This window comes from Mirounga angustirostris, unplaced genomic scaffold, assembly GCF_029215605.1.
Source record: "Mirounga angustirostris isolate CCGP_5_RB_7025 unplaced genomic scaffold, mMirAng1.0.hap1 SCAF_8, whole genome shotgun sequence".
Classification (NCBI taxonomy): domain Eukaryota; kingdom Metazoa; phylum Chordata; class Mammalia; order Carnivora; family Phocidae; genus Mirounga; species Mirounga angustirostris.
The window spans coordinates 102,209,991-102,227,834 of NW_026991716.1; the positions used below are offsets into that span (position 1 = coordinate 102,209,991).

Sequence of the window (17,844 nt, forward strand, 5' to 3'; positions counted from 1 at the left end):
CACACTTTGACCTTCCGTCGCTATGAATCTGACCACTCTAGGTACTTCGTACAGTATTTATCTTTTTGTGTTTGGCTTATTTCACTTAGCACAATGTATTTAGGTTTATCCATGTTTCAGAATTTCATTCTTTTTTATATCTGAATTATATGTATGTGACATTTTATCCATTCACCCATCAGTGGAAACTTAGGTTGCCTCCACCTTTTGGCTACTGTGAATAATGTTATTATGAGCATATGTCATGTACAAACGTCTGTTTGAGACTTTGCTTTCAATTCTTTTACCCAGAAGGCAAACTGATGATAATTTTTTGAGGAAACACGGTTTTCCATAGTGGCTATACCACTTTACATTCCCACCAACAGTACACAAGGATTCTAATTTCTCCACATCGTCACCAATGCTTTTTGTTTTGTTTTGTTTTTTTATGTTGGTCAACCTAATGGGTATAAAGTAATATGAACACATGTTTTTATATCTATATATCTCTCTGTTCCTGCTCATACAAACTCCTGTGGTACTTCTTTAGTTCTTTTCTGACATTATCCTCTCTTAGTCTTATAATTTATAAATTAATATAGACAGAGAATCCATTCTAGGTCTAGAGTCTATACAACAATGACACTCCACGGATTAAACCAATGATTCTCAACTGAGAGTGATTTCTTCCGCCAGGAGATACTTGGAAATGTTTATAGACATTTTTGGTTTTGGGGAGGGAGGAGGATAGGAGCAGTGCTATTGGCATCTAGTAGGCAGAGGCCAGAAATGCTGTTAAGCATCCTTCAATGCACAGGACAGAATCCCAAATGAAAAATTATCCACCCTTGAATGTCAATAGTGCTGAGGTTGAGAATTTCATGATGAGAAAAACTGAGAAAAGACTGAAGAATAGGTTTAACAGATTTATAAATAAGATTTCAAGAAGACGGGCTTCACCAGAGTTGGTAGAAAAGACTCAAAAGACTCACCAGAGGTATTGTTAAGAAGGAAAAATGGTCAGAAGAAATCAGAGGAGTGAATGGAAACCACAGACTAAGATGTAAGAATTTATGGAAAGGTTAAGAAGAATGAAAACAAATCAAATATCTGGAAAGATGGTTAAAAAAAAAAAAGGTCTTGTTGAGCTTTGGTGGATCACAGAGAATACTGGGTAAAGTCAGAACTGTGGTGCACCCATGTGTGTATGAAATGGGGCTGTTAGACTGGTTTAGAAATTACCTTTTAGAGTAGATGTTAAGTAAAAAGTTAACACACGTTTCTTAGGAAGGTAATCATGTATTAATAAGAAAGACAAACTCATGCTTAAATAAACAAAATTCTAATTGAAGTTAATCCTCAAAACAGCAATTGAACACATAGATTTAACATAATTAGCCAAACATGTAACTAAAATTTTAAATTATAAAAATTATGAAATTTCCAAAGGATCAACTTAAGAAAGTAGTAGGTTTTCATGTTATTTAAAGATGAGCATTTTAGGTGCTCGCTTTGGCAGCACATGTACTAAGATGAGCATTTTAGTTCATGTTACCTGTAGACTCTGACTCTGTACATCATCTAGAGTTGGAAGATCAGCCAGATACTTTTCCAAGGTCTCAATTCTTCTCTGCTTTTCTTTGTTTTGTTCAGATTCCTTCTGGCATTTCTTTTTCAGGCTACTGATATATCTATCTCTGGTTTTAAGCTAAAGAAAAAGATTATGAATCTTCAGGGGCTTTGTGGCATTAAAAAAATAATAATAACAAAACCAACAGTTCTAGGATATAGTTAAGGCTACCACCAACTCAGGTAAGATTCACCTTAATTCATCAATTCTAGGATTCACATTTTTACAAATTTTTGTATCACTGAAGTCAAGAGTTTTGAAATTTGTGTTTGTCTGAGTTTACAATTGATGGCCTCCTATACACTGCAGAGGACCAGCTAGCAGTAATGATAGTTTCTATTGCCAGCACATGAGCACACTTGGTCAAAGCTATTCCCATCTCTGTCATTTCAACCGTGTGTACATGTTGCAAATATGTGCTGAGTTTAAATGATGTTTAAATTACCTTAAAAACATTACATTATAATTTGGTGTTGAAAACAGTTACTGAGTATCCAGTAAGACAAAGAAACAGAGCCACAGGGTATAATTATAAAATCAGTGAAGCAAATACTCATTTTCGGAGAGAGGACTCCAATTCCTTATTTCTTACAAAGCTACATCCAAATGTTTTATGTGACTTAAGAAAGGAAGATACCTAACAAGCAATTAAAGCTGTTTTGTTACTAACTTGCTAAGAAACTGCTTGTCATGTACTCAAGAAACACAGTCAAAGCCAGGAGAACTTACCAAAATTACCAGATACTTTGGAAGAAATAAGGGCACTAGTAAGACCAATCCATACCTCAAGCCAAGACTACTGTTAAGGTATTATGTTATGTCATAATTGAACATGCAACATATTTTCTTTCTCAAAACTACATATAATAAAGGTGTGCTGTACCACTGATGTCATTTTAGGATTGATGGAATTTGTTAATTGAACACCTACTACAGAACGCATACAGTACATGATTCTAGTAAATCCCAATTTGTGGGGGTTAAACCTCAGATCTATGCACTAATTTTTTTCACATTTCTACTTGAAAAATATTATTTTTAAATTTCGTATCATATATTCAAAGTTCTTTAATATTTCAGCTCAATTATAAATAATGTGTATACTACAAATAGATACCTAAAAAGTAAACTCCAGATTCTTATTCACCTTAACTTACCAGTCTTCCAAAATTTAGAAACTTAAAGGGTTCTAAAATATTTTTACAGCCTTTTCCCACATACACCAGGGAAAATAAGGGCCAGTAATTGGTAGTATAATGGTTTACTCTCCCAAATTTTATTAAAGCTAACACTTTGCACAAAATAGTTTCTTTCATACCTTATTGAATTTTTTTCAAGTCCAATGTACAACAAATTGTATTAAAACAACTTCAATTAGAAAAACAAACCACATCTCATTTTATCTATTCATTCTATCAATAACATTAGGATCCATTTATTACCTTGGGTAAGAAGCAACGCTGGTAAAACTGACAAATCCTATTATTTATTGGAGATTTCTCGGGATTAAAGGCTGGTGTGCTGGTGTGACAATCTGTGATCTAACAGAACTCACAGACTGTTGACCCTGATAATGACCTGCAAGACCACATAATACAATGCCCTTTTTCCCCCTTTTTCTCTTTTTTCACTGAAGTATAATTAATATACAGTGCTATTTTAGTTTCAGGTGTACAATATAATAATTCAACCATTCTATACATACATTACTCAGTACTCATCAAAATAAGTGTACTCTTGATCCCCTTTATCTTTTTACCACCACCACCCCTCGTCCCCACAGCCTCTCAGGTAACCACCAGTTTGTTCTCTGTATGAGTCTGTTTTTGGTTTCTCTCTTTTTTCTTTATTTGTTCATTTGTTTTATTTCTTAAATTCCATGTATGAGTGAAATCATATGCTATCTTTCATTATTTATTACTTATTTCATTTAGCATTATACTCCCATGTCCATCTGTGTTATTGTAAACAGCAGGATCTCATTCTTTTTTACAGCTGAGGAATATTCGGTGGTTTTTACATATACCACATCTTCTTTATCCATTCATTTATTGATAAACACTTGGGCTGCTTCCATATCTTGACTATTGTAAATAATGCTGCAATAAACACGGGAGTGCATATATCTTTTTGAATTAGGGTTTTCATTTTCTTTGGGTAAATACCCAATAGGGGAATTATTGGATCGTATGGTAATTCTATTTTTAATTTTTTAAGGAGCCTTCATACTGTTTTCCACAGTGGCTGCACCAATTTGCATTCCTACAGACAGTACACAAGGGTTTTTTTTCTCCTCACCAACACTTGTTGTTTCTTACATTTTTGATTTTATCTATTCCAACAGGTGTAAGGTGATATCTCATTATGGCTTTGATTTGAATTTCCCTGATGATTAGTGTTATTTAGCATCTTTTCATATGTCTGTTGCAAATGATATATCTAATAAAGAGTTAATATCCAAAACATACAAAGAACTTATACAACTCAACTCCAAAAAACAAGTAATATGATTACAAACTAAGCAGAGGATGTGAACACAGATTTTTCTGAAAAAGACAGTAATTCCTTTTTTGAATATGAGGTCCAGAGATCTTAAGTAACTTAGCCACAAGTCACTGAAACAGAGGTGAGATTTAGATATAAATCACTTGACTGAAAGGCCAGTGTTCTTTCAATTCTTCCACACTACACACAACCAGATTTCCATGAATTCTCTAGCAATCAGCTGTGCCTGGATTCCCCATTGACAAAGCCTGCTCCTGCCTTAGCAAATGACCCTGTAAGTTACAGAAATAACTAACCAGCCTATTTTTACTAAAGGTTCCCTAATTTATTTTTAATTTTTTAAGTGTCTTAAGTGTGACACAATGATGTCCTGGTTTTCTTCTTTTTCTTTGGCTGGTCAACTGTCTTTTTTGCTATCAGGTCAAGCTTGCTGCCTTTGACACAAATCTCTGCCAACACTCTCCAACTGGATACTATTTATGCTATTTGTTGACTATAAGTTGATCACACATAATTACTGGGTCTTGGGTTTTTTCTTTTAGCCCTCTTCATTGACGAGAAGCTCTTTGTGTGTTTTTTTTTAACTTTCAAGTTTAACACGTTGATTACTAAAATCAACTCCAGTAATTACCTCCAGGTAAATGAGGTATCACTAATAAATCTTTCCTATTTATAAAAGGTTAGGTTTTTCCTTTAGAGGAGATATTATTTAGTACTGAGATTATTCCTAGAAGGTAATAGGAGGGCTCTGTTTCCAGAAAAGGTTTACAAATGAATATATTTTTCATTTTAAATACAATTAGAACAAAATAGATTACTAAGGCAATGTTTTCCTCCAAGTTTTTTTTTTTTAAATAAATTATTATTAGAAGCAAAGCATCGACTGTAGAATTAAACGGTCTTCAATTTTACTCCTAGCTTTACAACAGTTTCTACCTACATGCAACCGGACAAATTACTCAACTCTTCTCCAAGCTTCAATTAGCTCATTTTTAAAAATGGGGGTACAGTATTTACACCTTAGGGTTTTTGTGAAGATTAGTTAATATTAAATGAGAAAATGTATCTAATGCACCTTCACATGCTGTCTGGCACATACAAGAACTTATCAAACAGTATAAATTCTATTGTTATTATCACATTAAATGTTTTTCTGTTGTAGTATCAGTCTTGATCAGGATAACAGAGAGGAAATGCAGCAGGAAACAATGCAATCCAATCTCATGTGGGCCTAACATGCTGGTCAGTTGATGCATTACCTATGACTCTATTTACTAGCATCTATACTCCCTTCAAGAATTCAAATCATCTCCCGGCCTCTGACACAAACTCTACTATCTACACCAACCTTCCTTCTTAATTTTTCTGTTCTACACATTTCCATTCTCAACTGCCTAACTCCACAGAGAGACTATTCCTCTTTTCCAAAAGTAATTCCTCCATCTTGGCATCTGTAATCAACCTTTCCCTACTTATCTCAGGAATTTGCTCTATCATACACTCCTCTGACATCTTTGATTATCTCTAATTATTCTTTCCAGAGTCTTTTGCTGGGCTTACCTCACTCTCTTTTCTTCCCTCTTGGCAAAAATGTACTTGAAAGCATTCATACATTCATTCATTCATTCATTCAGTATGCCAGGCACCATGGCTGGTGCTACATATGCTACAGTGACAAACAGATACGTCCCTGCCATCCTGGAGCTTACAGAGAAATATTAAAACATAATGATTATTCAAAATTGTGTTAAGCACTGGAAAAACAAGAAGAAAATGCTCTAAACTTATGAAGGGAGGGGTTGGAGGAGAAAGATACTTAAGATGAGACTTGACAAAATAAACAGGTGACTGAGTAGTGGGAGAAGACAGTGAAGTATTTATCAGGCCAAGAGGAAACTCTGTGTCAAGACTCTGAGACCAGAAACAAACCATGACCTGTTTAAGCAACGACAAGCACTGCACCATGACACAGTGTACTCAAGGGAGACTGACAGAGCCTAAGGTTACATATTTATGCAGGCTCTTTCTGGCCATGGGAAGAATTTGATTCTTATTTTATTTTATTTATTTATTTTTTTAAGATTTTATTTATTTGACAGAGACACAGCGAGAGAGGGAACACAAGCAGGGGGAGTGGGAGAGGGAGAAGCAGGCTTCCCGCAGAGCAGGGAGCCCGATGCGGGGCTCGATCCCAGGACCCTGGGATCACGACCTAAGCCGAAGGCAGACGCTTAACGATTGAGCCACCCAGGCGCCCCTGATTCTTATTTTAAAGACAACATCGAGATGGCATTGCTGGGTAATGTAAGTGAAATGACTGGATCTTCCTTTTAAAAAGGTCAGTCCTCCACACTATGAAGAATGGCCGGGAGAACGTGGAGCAACTGGCTCTCATACACTGATAGTGGAAGTGTTAAATGATACAAACCCTAGAACTCAGGTTTCTTTCTTTTTTTTTTCTTTTCTTTGCATCTCACAGGTACATTTATTCATACCACAAAGGAAACAGCACTTTCACAAGTGTACAGTGATGTGCCACACTCTCATCTACTAGAGCTTACTGAAATTTACAGCCAGGGTGACATTCCATCTGATGTGTACTCCAGGTAAAGCTGGTTAATGATAAGCAGGCGCAGGACTTGAAGATCTCAAAGTTTCACTTCTTTATCATCACTCTTGATTTTATAAATGATTAAGCCCATCAACATCATTCCTACCCAAATCTCTTGGTGAACTTGGGTATAGTTGGGCTTCATAGGAATCTAAGCATTTTTAATAAGGCTTTGAAGCATCTCAGCACAGGACAACTGGCTCAGGGTGCCCCAACCCACACGGCCAACCCAGAAAGGTCACTAAATGTGCAGAATTCAGAGAGTTTCTTATAAGTTAAACATTTACCCTATGAAATGTATGACTCAGAAATTCCACGCTTAGGAATTTATCCAGGAGAAATGAAAAATGTCTGGCACAAGAATGTTCACGGCAGCCTTATTCATAATTTCCCCAAAATGAAAACAATTCAAATATCCATTAACAAGAGAGTAGATACATTGTGATCTATCTATATAATGGAATGCAACTCAGCAGTAGATAGGAATACATTTAACAATGAGAATAAATCTCAAAGATATTAAGTGAAAGAAGACCAACACAAAAGAATATATATAGTATGACTCCATTTATATGAAGTCCAAAAAGCTTCAAAACTAATCTATGGTGATGGCAGTGTTTCAGAAAGAGGAAGGAGACTGGACTAGAAAGAAGACACAAGGGAACTTCTTGGATGACTGAAGTGTTTGTTTTTTTAAGTAAACTCTATGCCCATCATGGGGCTCAAACTCATGACCCTGAGATCAAGAGTCACATGTTCTACTGAATGAGCCAGCCAGGTACCCCTGGTGATTGAGATGCTTTGTGTCTTAATTTAGATAGCAGTTATACTGCTATATATTATCAGTAATACCAAACTGAACACCTAAGATTTATACATTCGACTATATATAAATTATGCTTCAATTTTTCAAAATATAATAAAAAATACATGGAATTGCAACAATAACCAAAAAAAAAAAAAAAGTGATTGGAGATAGAGGGAAAGCAGACAGACAGGGCAAGACTGGATTCAGAGACACCAATGAAGAGACTCTTATAAAAGCTTTGCCAAGATATGATAACTTAGACCAGCCTGGTAGTGTTGGACAGATTCTATTATATATTTAGGAGACAGGCTTAATCAGTGTTAGTAAGATTTCCAGCATGAACAACTGAATATACAGTAATGAACAATGAAGAAATTTTGTTTTAAGAAGAAGAGGGCACTTGGAAGGCAAATTAAGAATTATATTTTGGATGAACAGTTTGAAATGTTTTTAAGATATCCAAGTAGGAACTGTCAAATATGTAGTGAGTATATAAATTGATTAAGCACTGGACACCGAAAGTAATAAAAGAATTTATATAAAACATAAAAATATATTTTAAAAATTGTATCCACTGAATTGTCACAATTTTCTTCTTCTTTTTTTTTCCACACCCAATGTGCAGCTCGAACTCATGAACTCATGAGATCAAGAGTTGCATGTTCTACCAACTGAGCCAGCCAGGCACCCCTAGATCATCATTAGTTTTCACACAATCTTTTAAGTAACCAAATCTCAGGTGAGAAATATTTTAATCCCTACTACATCTATATAACCAATGAATATTTCCTTAGCCCCCTCCACATTATGGTATTGTATGAAGCCCCAAAAATACAGAAAAGAAACAAGAAACAGGGCGCCTGGGTGGCTCAGTTGGTTAAGCGACTGCCTTCGGCTCAGGTCATGATCCTGGAGTCCCTGAATCGAGTCCCGCATCGGGCTCCCTGCTAGGCAGGGAGCCTGCTTCTCCCTCTGACCCTCCCCCCTCTCATGTGCTCTCTCTCTCTCATTCTCTCTGTCTCAAATAAATAAAACCTTTAAAAAAAAAAAAAAAGAAAGAAACAAGAAACAGGTACTTAAGTTACTTTTAAGTCGGCCAAGATAAACTACACCATATAGCTGAGAAAGAGAAACCATGTAAAATTTTTGTCAGTTTTTGGAAGATCAAAATTTTAATTCACATTTATATATATATATAACTCACACAAAAATGTCAATTGAGTTCTCTATTAATAATTCCAAACATGCCTGCAGAAATCATGGTGACTTTTTCAAGATCACTTGAATCGAAGGTTCAGTTAATAGAATAAGCTGGGTATATCAAGAGAGAAATCTAAAACCAGTTCTGCAACTAAGTTAGCAGCTTAAGGACTACGCTTCTTTAGTAAATTAGGGCTAGCAGGTAATCTACTTGATCTTTAATGATACATAATGGAATGAGATAAAGTATGAAAATACTTTAATAAAGGCAAAAAGGTAAAATAAATATACAGATATATTACATACATATAGATATTTGGCTTTTCATTACTTGTTCTGAATCAGGGGCTGCAGCTTAAATAACATGAAGTCGTGCTTATAAAAAACAAAACAAAACACCACCCTCTTTATTTCATTTACCATTCATACCCAACATGACAAAGAAACAAGACCCAAAAAAGAAAAGAAGTTATTTGTGTCACATCTTAGTTTAGGCAACTAACTCAAAAAAGGTTTCACTATTCGTTAGCAAGATATAATACACTGTAGTCTTTTTAATCCCTCAAGAAAATCCCTAGGTTTTTGTGGACAGCACAGGGTTTCTCAAAAGTTACTACAAAACTAATCATCTCAATATAAATGTACAACCTGGTATATAACACAGACCTGAAATACAGTAGATGACAAATAATTACATGTTGAAGGAATGTTATTGACCTAATTCAACTTGATTAAAAATACCTACCTTTTCCTCCAGTTTCTTCTTCTCTTCACTAAATTGGCTTATTCTTTGTTTGAGAAACTGATTGAGCTGCAAAACCTCTTTCTCAGTAGACGCAAGCTTTTGCTCAAGTTCCTCTTGCTGGGAATGGGACATTGATTGATCGGAAAATGGAGCCTGGAGTGAACTGTTCTCATATTGTGGCTATTGGGAAAGAAAAAAAAAACAGGTTAAAAGTTTACTTGTCTTGACAAAATGGAAAGAAACTGGAAATAAGGTATAGTACAGAGGGTACATCTAGGCTTTAGCAACAGACAGACCTTGGCATGAATTCCAGCTCTCCTATTTCCTAGTTATATGCCATGATTAAATCAAGTTAATTTGCTTACCAATGCCAATTTTATCTATAAAACAGACATAATAAAGCCAACCTTGCAGTGTTTTTTGGTTTTGTTTTTTGAAGAACAGAGATAAAATATATAAAGTTCCTATCACATAAACAGAAGCTTAATAAAAAGCAACCTTTTGGTTAAAAAGTATAATTAGAGATGTAATAGTACATTAAGTTAGAAGTGAAAGTTCTAGGGAAATAAAAACTAAAAAGATTCTTCACAAGTGATCATTTCCAGCTAATATTAAACTTGGTAAGTATTAATAGAGTATTTCCCCAAACTAGAAAGTAAGATCCATGAAAGCAGGAATTTTTGTCCATCTTAGTTGCTCTTAGATCCCTATTTCCTAGAATAATCACTGGCATAAAAGAAGAGCTCAAAAAAATAACTGCTGATTGAACAAATGTATTCTTGTTTCCATAACTGAGGTTTTGTAAGGACTTCAGATAAGATTTTTCCCCTACTGTTTCCCTTGCAGCATTACAACCAGGAGAAGACAGACAGAAAATACAAATATCTCCTCAAATAAATTGGAATGTGGTAAGTGCCAAGAGATACCAATAAAGTAATGTGAAAGTAAAGAAACATTATTTTTCCACTTATTCAACAAATATTTACTAAGTACATGTTAGAAATTGTGTACTGGGATCCAACAGTTAATAAAGCTAAGTCCCACCAGTTTAATGAAGTATCACACAAAAAAAGACAATGAAAACTGTCTAAGTGCTAAGATAGTTGTACTGTAGTAGCTAAGAGAAATTTTATACAAGTGAATTTGAACTAGACCTTGAAGAACTCGTACTTCACCAAAAGGTGGAGATATAATTCAAAAATTACATAAATAGCATTTTATCATGTGCTGGGTATTTCAAAGATGACAGACTCTAGCACTGTCTTTTAAAAACTCAAGTTCTATCAGAAGTGTAAGAGAAATCCCCAGATAATTATATATAGGACACCATATAATATGGTAGTCAAAGAAAAGTCATCTTTTTTAAAGATTTTATTAGAGAGACAGAGAATGAGCGGGGGGGGTGGGGAAGAGGCAGAGGGAGAGAGAGAAGCAGACTCCCCGCCGAGCAGGGAGCCCAATGGGGGAATCGATCCCAGGACCCCGGGATCATGACCTGAGCAGAAGGCAGATGCTTACTTAACCAACTGAGCCACCCAGGCACCCCAAAAAAAGTCATCTTAAGTACAAAGTATGGGGAAGTTGGAAGAGAAATGAAGACAACACTGGGAGAATGAGGAAAAAGGCTTTACTGGGGAGGTTGCTTTTGAGATAGACTTTGAAAATAAGGATGATTCTGGCAGGAATGGAGAAAGGAAGAAAAGTATTCCGAAAGAACATTTTAAAAAGGTAAAATGGAAAATATTCAGAGAGTACCCATATCTGTTTAAAGTATAGTTTACAAGAAGGGGGATGGATAGAGGGAAAATTTAAAAATCCAAGTGGGACCATACTATAGAATCACAAGGTTCAGAGTTAAATCTTAATTCATAGGAAATGGGAAACCTGTGATGGTTTTATAACAACAAAATAGCATGATTTAAGAAGATTGTAAACTCTGCTTTGTAAATCTCTGTATTCCCTGGCATTTAGCCTCATGTGTAGATTCTCAGTAACTTTTAATTGAAGGAAAAAGAAGAGTCCAAAGAGGACAAGAGAGTGCTACAATAACTGGACGCAGTGGACAACAGAAATTAGAAGATATTAAGAATGGATATGAATTCACTTAAAAAAATTATTCTAGGGCCTCCTGGGTGGCTCAGTCAGTTAAGCGTCCGGCTTTTGGTTTCAGCTCAGGTCATGATCTCATGGTTTTAAGATCAAGCCCTGTGTCAGGCTCCACGCTCAGCACAGAGTCTGCTTGAAGATTCTCCCCCTCTGCCCTTCCCCCACAGAGGCACACATGCATGCACTCTTTCTCTAAAATAAATAAATCTTTAAAAAAATTATTCTAACCTATTTAGCTAAACAAAAAGAGGAGCTGAACAAGAGTACAGCTAACAGAATGAAGAAAGTCTAGATGTAGGATTGAGAGGATTTAGCAAAAACTATTTTTTAAAGAAGTGAATAGACAAGAAATGTTAGGTAACCAAGGTTTGAGATTTTGAGTCAAATAACAGGGAAGATCATATTCTAACCTGAAGTTAGGAGGTCATATAGGAGAACAGGTCTAAGCAGATGTACTTAATTACAATTAGAGCCTATTGATATTAAGATGCCAGTTGAACACACAAAAAGAGATGAAACATCAGACAGAGAGGTGGGTCTAGAACTCAGAAAGATGGGTAGGCTAGGCTAAGAAAGTAAAAAAAATAATACAGACTTATAGTTTCTAATTTGGCATGTAATGAGCTCAGAAATTTCCACTCCATCTGTTTTACTAAGTAAAAAAGATGAACAAACTGAAAATCAACAACTCTTCTTAGATCTGTCAGAAGTAAGGTCACAGGGTAAACTGCTACCCCTAGAATTGGAAAAACAGGTGAATAGAATCATTTCAGCTCTCTGTATCTACTGAAAAAAAGTTCGTCCTATATTTATGATATCCATGTAGTATACGGTTTTCCTTGTATTCTCTTTTATTAATTGACCTTATTTTTTTTTTTAAAGATTTTATTTATTTATTTGACAGAGAGAGACACAGTGAGAGCAGGAACACAGCATGGGGAGTGGTAGAGGGAGAAGCAGGCTTCCCGCGGAGCAGGGAGCCCGATGTGGGACTCGATCCCAGGACCCCGGGACCATGACCTGAGCCGAAGGCAGACGCTTAACGACTGAGCCACCCAGGCGCCCTGCCCTTATTTTTTGAAGTCTAACTTCTCAACAATATTTTAACTCCCCACATAATTTAAAAATCCTTCAGCAGCCCCCTTTTCCACATCCCTCCAGCTAGCTCTATTTGTCCTTACAGACTGATTTGGAGAGCCCTCTACTGGCCTGATGCTGTGTCAAAAAAACATTTTCTTCAGCTTTCAAATACATATTAAGAATCACACGCTTTTGGTAATATAATAATTGTATAATTCAAGCTAACCTATTATTCAGAAAAATAAAGTTACAAGGAGAAACTGCATGGTTCTATAAAACTGTTATCAAAGCAAATTATACTACTTACATAGTACAGAAATAGCACTTCTAAATAACTGTACACTATTAATCTCAGTACCATAAAGCCTTACTATTGTGGCATAGAACTAACAGATGAGATCACATTGTAATGAGATATTCTGATGTATTAGTAACTGAAGTATGGTAAGCAAGCTGGAATCTCTGTTAAATGCTTCTGCCTCAAGTAAGTCTGAAGATTAGTTGGTCTTCAATATTTCCTGACTTTAATATACCAATTCCTTTATTTTTTTTTTAAAGATTTTATTTATTTATTCATGACAGACAGAGAGAAACAGAGGGAGAAGCAGGCTCCCAAGGAGCGGGAAGCCCGATGCGGGACTCGATCCCAGGACCCTGGGATCATGACCTGAGCCGAAGGCAGACGCTCAACCATCTGAGCCACCCAGGCGCCCCCAATTCCTTTAATATATAAAAATAAGTTTGAAAATATAATGGAGGAAAAAAAAATTCAACTTAAAATGATTTTTTTTAATTCCAGAAATAAAGACAAAAAAAACTTTCACAAATCAAAGTATATACCACCATAAAGTTATTAGTCCTCACTTTTGATCCCAATAAACTGCCAATAGTTTTTAATGTTTTTGAAATAAACAAGCCAAATATTAAGTCTATATAGAAAAACATACAATCAAGTTTTAAGAAAAATTCTTAAAGAGAGTAATATTGGGGAAAGTCACCCTTCGAGCCATATAAATTTTGTTATAAGGCCTTATATACCAGTGTGCCCATTAGACCGTGTTCCCATTAGACTGTACTCTCAGTGGCAAAACCTACCTCATTCACATTTCTAATCCTTGTACCCAGACATTGCCTTACCCACAGTGAACACAAATTTTGAAGGAATGGGTAAATATGTTTACCTATATGGTCTCTCCCTCTGTAGTCTGAGGTTGATGAAGGTAGGAACTATTCTTCAACTTTGTGACCTCATAACTTGACTTAACACATTGTATGTTTAGTAACTATTCTCTTAAATGGGTTCATTAGTGAAGATAGGACTTATTTATAAAATACTCATTAGAAGTAGAGAGACTTCACAGTAGAAAATAATGGATATAGGAAAAAACAGAATGACACAAATAGAAAGAAAATATTATGACAAATTCAGAAAATGTATTTTCAAATCAAATTATAGACAAAAAGCTAATTTCTTTTATATGTAAAGGGCTTATAAAATTAATAAGCAAAAAACCAATACCTAACAGAAAAAAACAAGTGAAGTATCGATATGAAATGACATTTCACAGAAAAGAAATACAAATGGGACTTAAAAATATAAAAAGAAATTCAACATCACTCAGGAGAAATACATATTAAAACCATATGAAGAAAATAAGAAAGATCTCAAATCAACAACCTAACTTTACAACCTAGGGCTGGAAGGAGAGAATAAACTAAACCCAAAACTATCAGAAGGAATGAAATAATAAAGATTCAAACAGTGATAAATGAAATAGAGAATATAAAAACAACAGAGAAAATTAATGAAACCAAAATTTGGTTCTCTGAAAAAATCAACAAAATTGATAAACCTTTACCTAGATGGACTAAGGGGAAAGACCCTAATTACTAAAATCAGAAATGAAAATAATGACATGAACTATCAATTCTACAGACATAAAAAGGCTTATAAGAGTACTGTGAACAATTAACTGTATGCCAACAAATTGGATAAACCAGATGCAATGGACAAATTCCTAAAAACATAAAGCCTTCTTTCAAGACCTGATGGCTTCACTGGTGAATTCTACCAAACATGTAAAAAAAGAACTAACACCAATCCCTTTCAAACTTTTCCAAACACTGAAAGAGAAGAAACTACACTTCCTAAGTCATTCTGTGAAGCCAGCATTATTTTGATACCAAAGCCAGACAAAGACACTACAAGAAAACTACAGACCAATATCTTTGATGCAAAAATCCTCAACACGGTATCAACAAACTGAATTCAGCAGTATATTAAAAGGATTATAATCTATGACCAAGTAGGATTTATTCCTGGAATGCAAGTATGGTTCAGCATATCAAAACTGATCAATGTAATATACCACATTAACAGAATAAAGCAAAAAAACCCCCACAATCATCTCAACTGATATTGAAAAAGTGTATGACAAAATTCAACATCTTTCGGTGATTAAAACACAAAAAAACTAGGAACAAAAGGAAACTACCTCAACATAATAAAAGCTATATAGAAAAAACCCACAGCAAATATTATACTCAATGGTGAAAGACTGAAAGCTTTTCCTCTAAGATCAGGAACTAGTCAAGGATTCCCATTTTCACCACTTCTATTTAACAAAATACTGGAAGTTATAGCCAGAGCAATTAGGCAAGGAAAAGAAATACAAGACATCTAAATTGGAAAGGAAGACATGAAATCATTTCTGTTCAGGTGATATAATCTTGTATGTAGAAAATCTTAAAAATTCCACAAAAAGCCTGTTAGAGCTATTGCATAAATTCAATAAACTATTAGGATACAAAGTCAACACACAAAAGTTTATTGCATTTCTATGCACTAACAATGAACAATCTGAAAAGGAAATTATGAAAACAATCCTATTTACAACAGTATCAAAAAGAATAAAATACTTAGGAATTAACCAAGGAGGTAAAAGACTTGTATAACAAAAAACTACAAAATACTGCTGAAAGAAAGTGAAGACATAAATAAATGGAAACACATCCCACGTTCTTAATATTGTTAAGATGTTAATACTACTCAAAGTGATCTACAGGTTCAATGCAATCCCTATCAAAATCACTTTTTTTTTTTTTTTAAGAAAGAGAAAAACCCACCCTAAAATTCATATAGAATCTCAAGGGACCACAAACAGCTTAAACAATCTTAAAAAGAAGAACAAACCCGGGGAACTCATACTTCTGGATTTCAAAACAGTGTGGTACTGGATAACAAAAGACATATATAAACCAATGGAATGGAATCCAGAGCCAAGAAATAAATCCTGGCATACATGGTCAAATGATTTTTAACAAGGTGCCAAAACCATTCAATGTGGAAGTCTTTTCAACAAATAGTGCTGGGAAAACAGGATTATGCACACGCAAAAGAATGGAGCTGCACCCTTACCTAATAACATATAGAAAAATTAACTAAAAATGATCAAAGACCTAAACATAAGACCTAAAACTATAAAACTCCTCGAAGAAAACATGTGGCAAAAACTTCATGACATTGAATTTGGCAATGAGTTCTTGGATATGACACCAAAGGCACAGGCAATAAAAGAAAAATTAAACAAACTGGACTTGAAAAATTAAAAATTTTATGCATGAAAAGACACTACTAACAGAGAAAATAGCCAATCAATAGAATGGGAAAAAATACTCGCAAATCATATATTTGATAAGGGGTTCATATCTAGAATATACAGAGAATTTTTAAAACTCAACAACAAAAAACAACCAATTCAAAAATGGACAAAGGACTTGAAAAGATATTTTTCCTAAGATATACAAATAGCCAATAAGCCATAAAAAGATGCTCACATCATTAATCATTAAGGAAATGCAAACCAAAACTACAATGAAATACTACCTCATATCTATTGGGATGGCTACTATCAAAAATGAAAAAATAACAAGTGTTGGTGACAATGTGGAGAAACTAGAACCCTTGTACACCAAAATAGCACAGCCACTGTGGAAAACAGTATGGTGCTTCCTCAAAAAATTAAAAGTAGAATTACTATATGATCCAGCAATTCCACTTCTGGATATATACTCAAAAAAATTGAAAGCAGGGTCTGCAACAGATATTTATACACCTATATTCAAATAAATATAAAAAAGGTTCACAGCAGCATTATTCACTATAGCTAATATGTGGAAGCAAATGGGGCACCTGGGTGGCTCAGTCAGTTAAGCATCTGCCTTCAGCTCGGGTCATGATCTCCGGGTCCTGGGATCGGCCCCTGCATTGGGCTCCCCACTCAGAGGGGAGGTCTGCTTTTCCCTCTCCCTCTGTCCTTCCCCCCTGCTCGTGCTCTCTCTCTCAAATAAATAAATAAAATCTTTAAAAAAAAATGTGTAAGCAAACAAAGTGTCTGTCAACAGATGAATGGACAAAACAAAATGTGGTATACACACATAATGGAATATTATTCAGCCTTAAAAAGAGAGGAAATTCTGACACACGCTACGGCATGGATGAACCTTGAGGAAACTATGCTAAGTGAAATAGGCCAGTCACAAAAAGACAAATACTGTATGATTTATTTAACATGAGATTTTAGAGTAATCAAAAGCATAGAGAATGAAAGTAGAACAGTAGCTGCGAGGGGTTGGGAAGGCGAATGGGGTGTTACTGTTTAATGGGTACAAAGTTTTAGTTTTATAAGACATAAAGAGGTATGGAAATGGATGGTGGTGATGGTTGCACAATATTATAAATGTATTCGACACCACTGAACTGTATACTTAAAAATGGTTAAGATGAAAAAAAATGGTTAAGATAGTAGATTTTATATGTATTTTACACAATTTTAAGTTTTTTTAAAAATCATGGAGAACTCCCCACCTTACCCTGTATAAGAGAAGGGCAAAAATCTCAGTTTGATAACACAATAGCAATTTGATAATATCAATAAAAATGACCAACTCATACAACACCTGCAAATTTCACTTGAGAATTTAACTTACAAAAATACTTGCATACGAGCAAAACAGTGTTTATAAAAGGTTATTCTTCACAATATTATTTATAGTAGCCCTAAACTAGAAACAACCCAAATTCAGACTAGTAGGGACAAGATGAATAAATTATGCTATTGCCACAAAACAGGAAATCAATCAGCTATAAAAGCAAAAGGGATGCTATCTTTGTAAAG

At 34.9% G+C, this 17,844-nt stretch overlaps 1 protein-coding gene and 1 pseudogene across 5 annotated transcripts in view; both read right to left on the minus strand.

The window, feature by feature from the left end:
• The window catches only part of CEP85L (centrosomal protein 85 like), a 171,231-nt gene that overhangs the window by 43,249 nt on the left and 110,138 nt on the right, over nt 1–17,844 (minus strand). For all 4 annotated transcript variants that reach the window (XM_045865391.3, XM_064598046.1, XM_064598047.1 and 1 more), the window contains 2 exons: nt 9,482–9,661; nt 1,538–1,690 (listed from right to left, as the gene is read on the minus strand). In XM_045865391.3, coding sequence (XP_045721347.1) covers nt 1,538–1,690; nt 9,482–9,661 — 333 coding nt within the window. The remainder of the gene's footprint in view (nt 1–1,537; nt 1,691–9,481; nt 9,662–17,844) is intronic.
• On the minus strand, nt 1,699–9,029 carry LOC129045526 (ATP synthase subunit ATP5MJ, mitochondrial-like; annotated as a pseudogene). Its single transcript, XR_008505373.2, has one exon. The product of XR_008505373.2 is annotated as an ATP synthase subunit ATP5MJ, mitochondrial-like (transcript).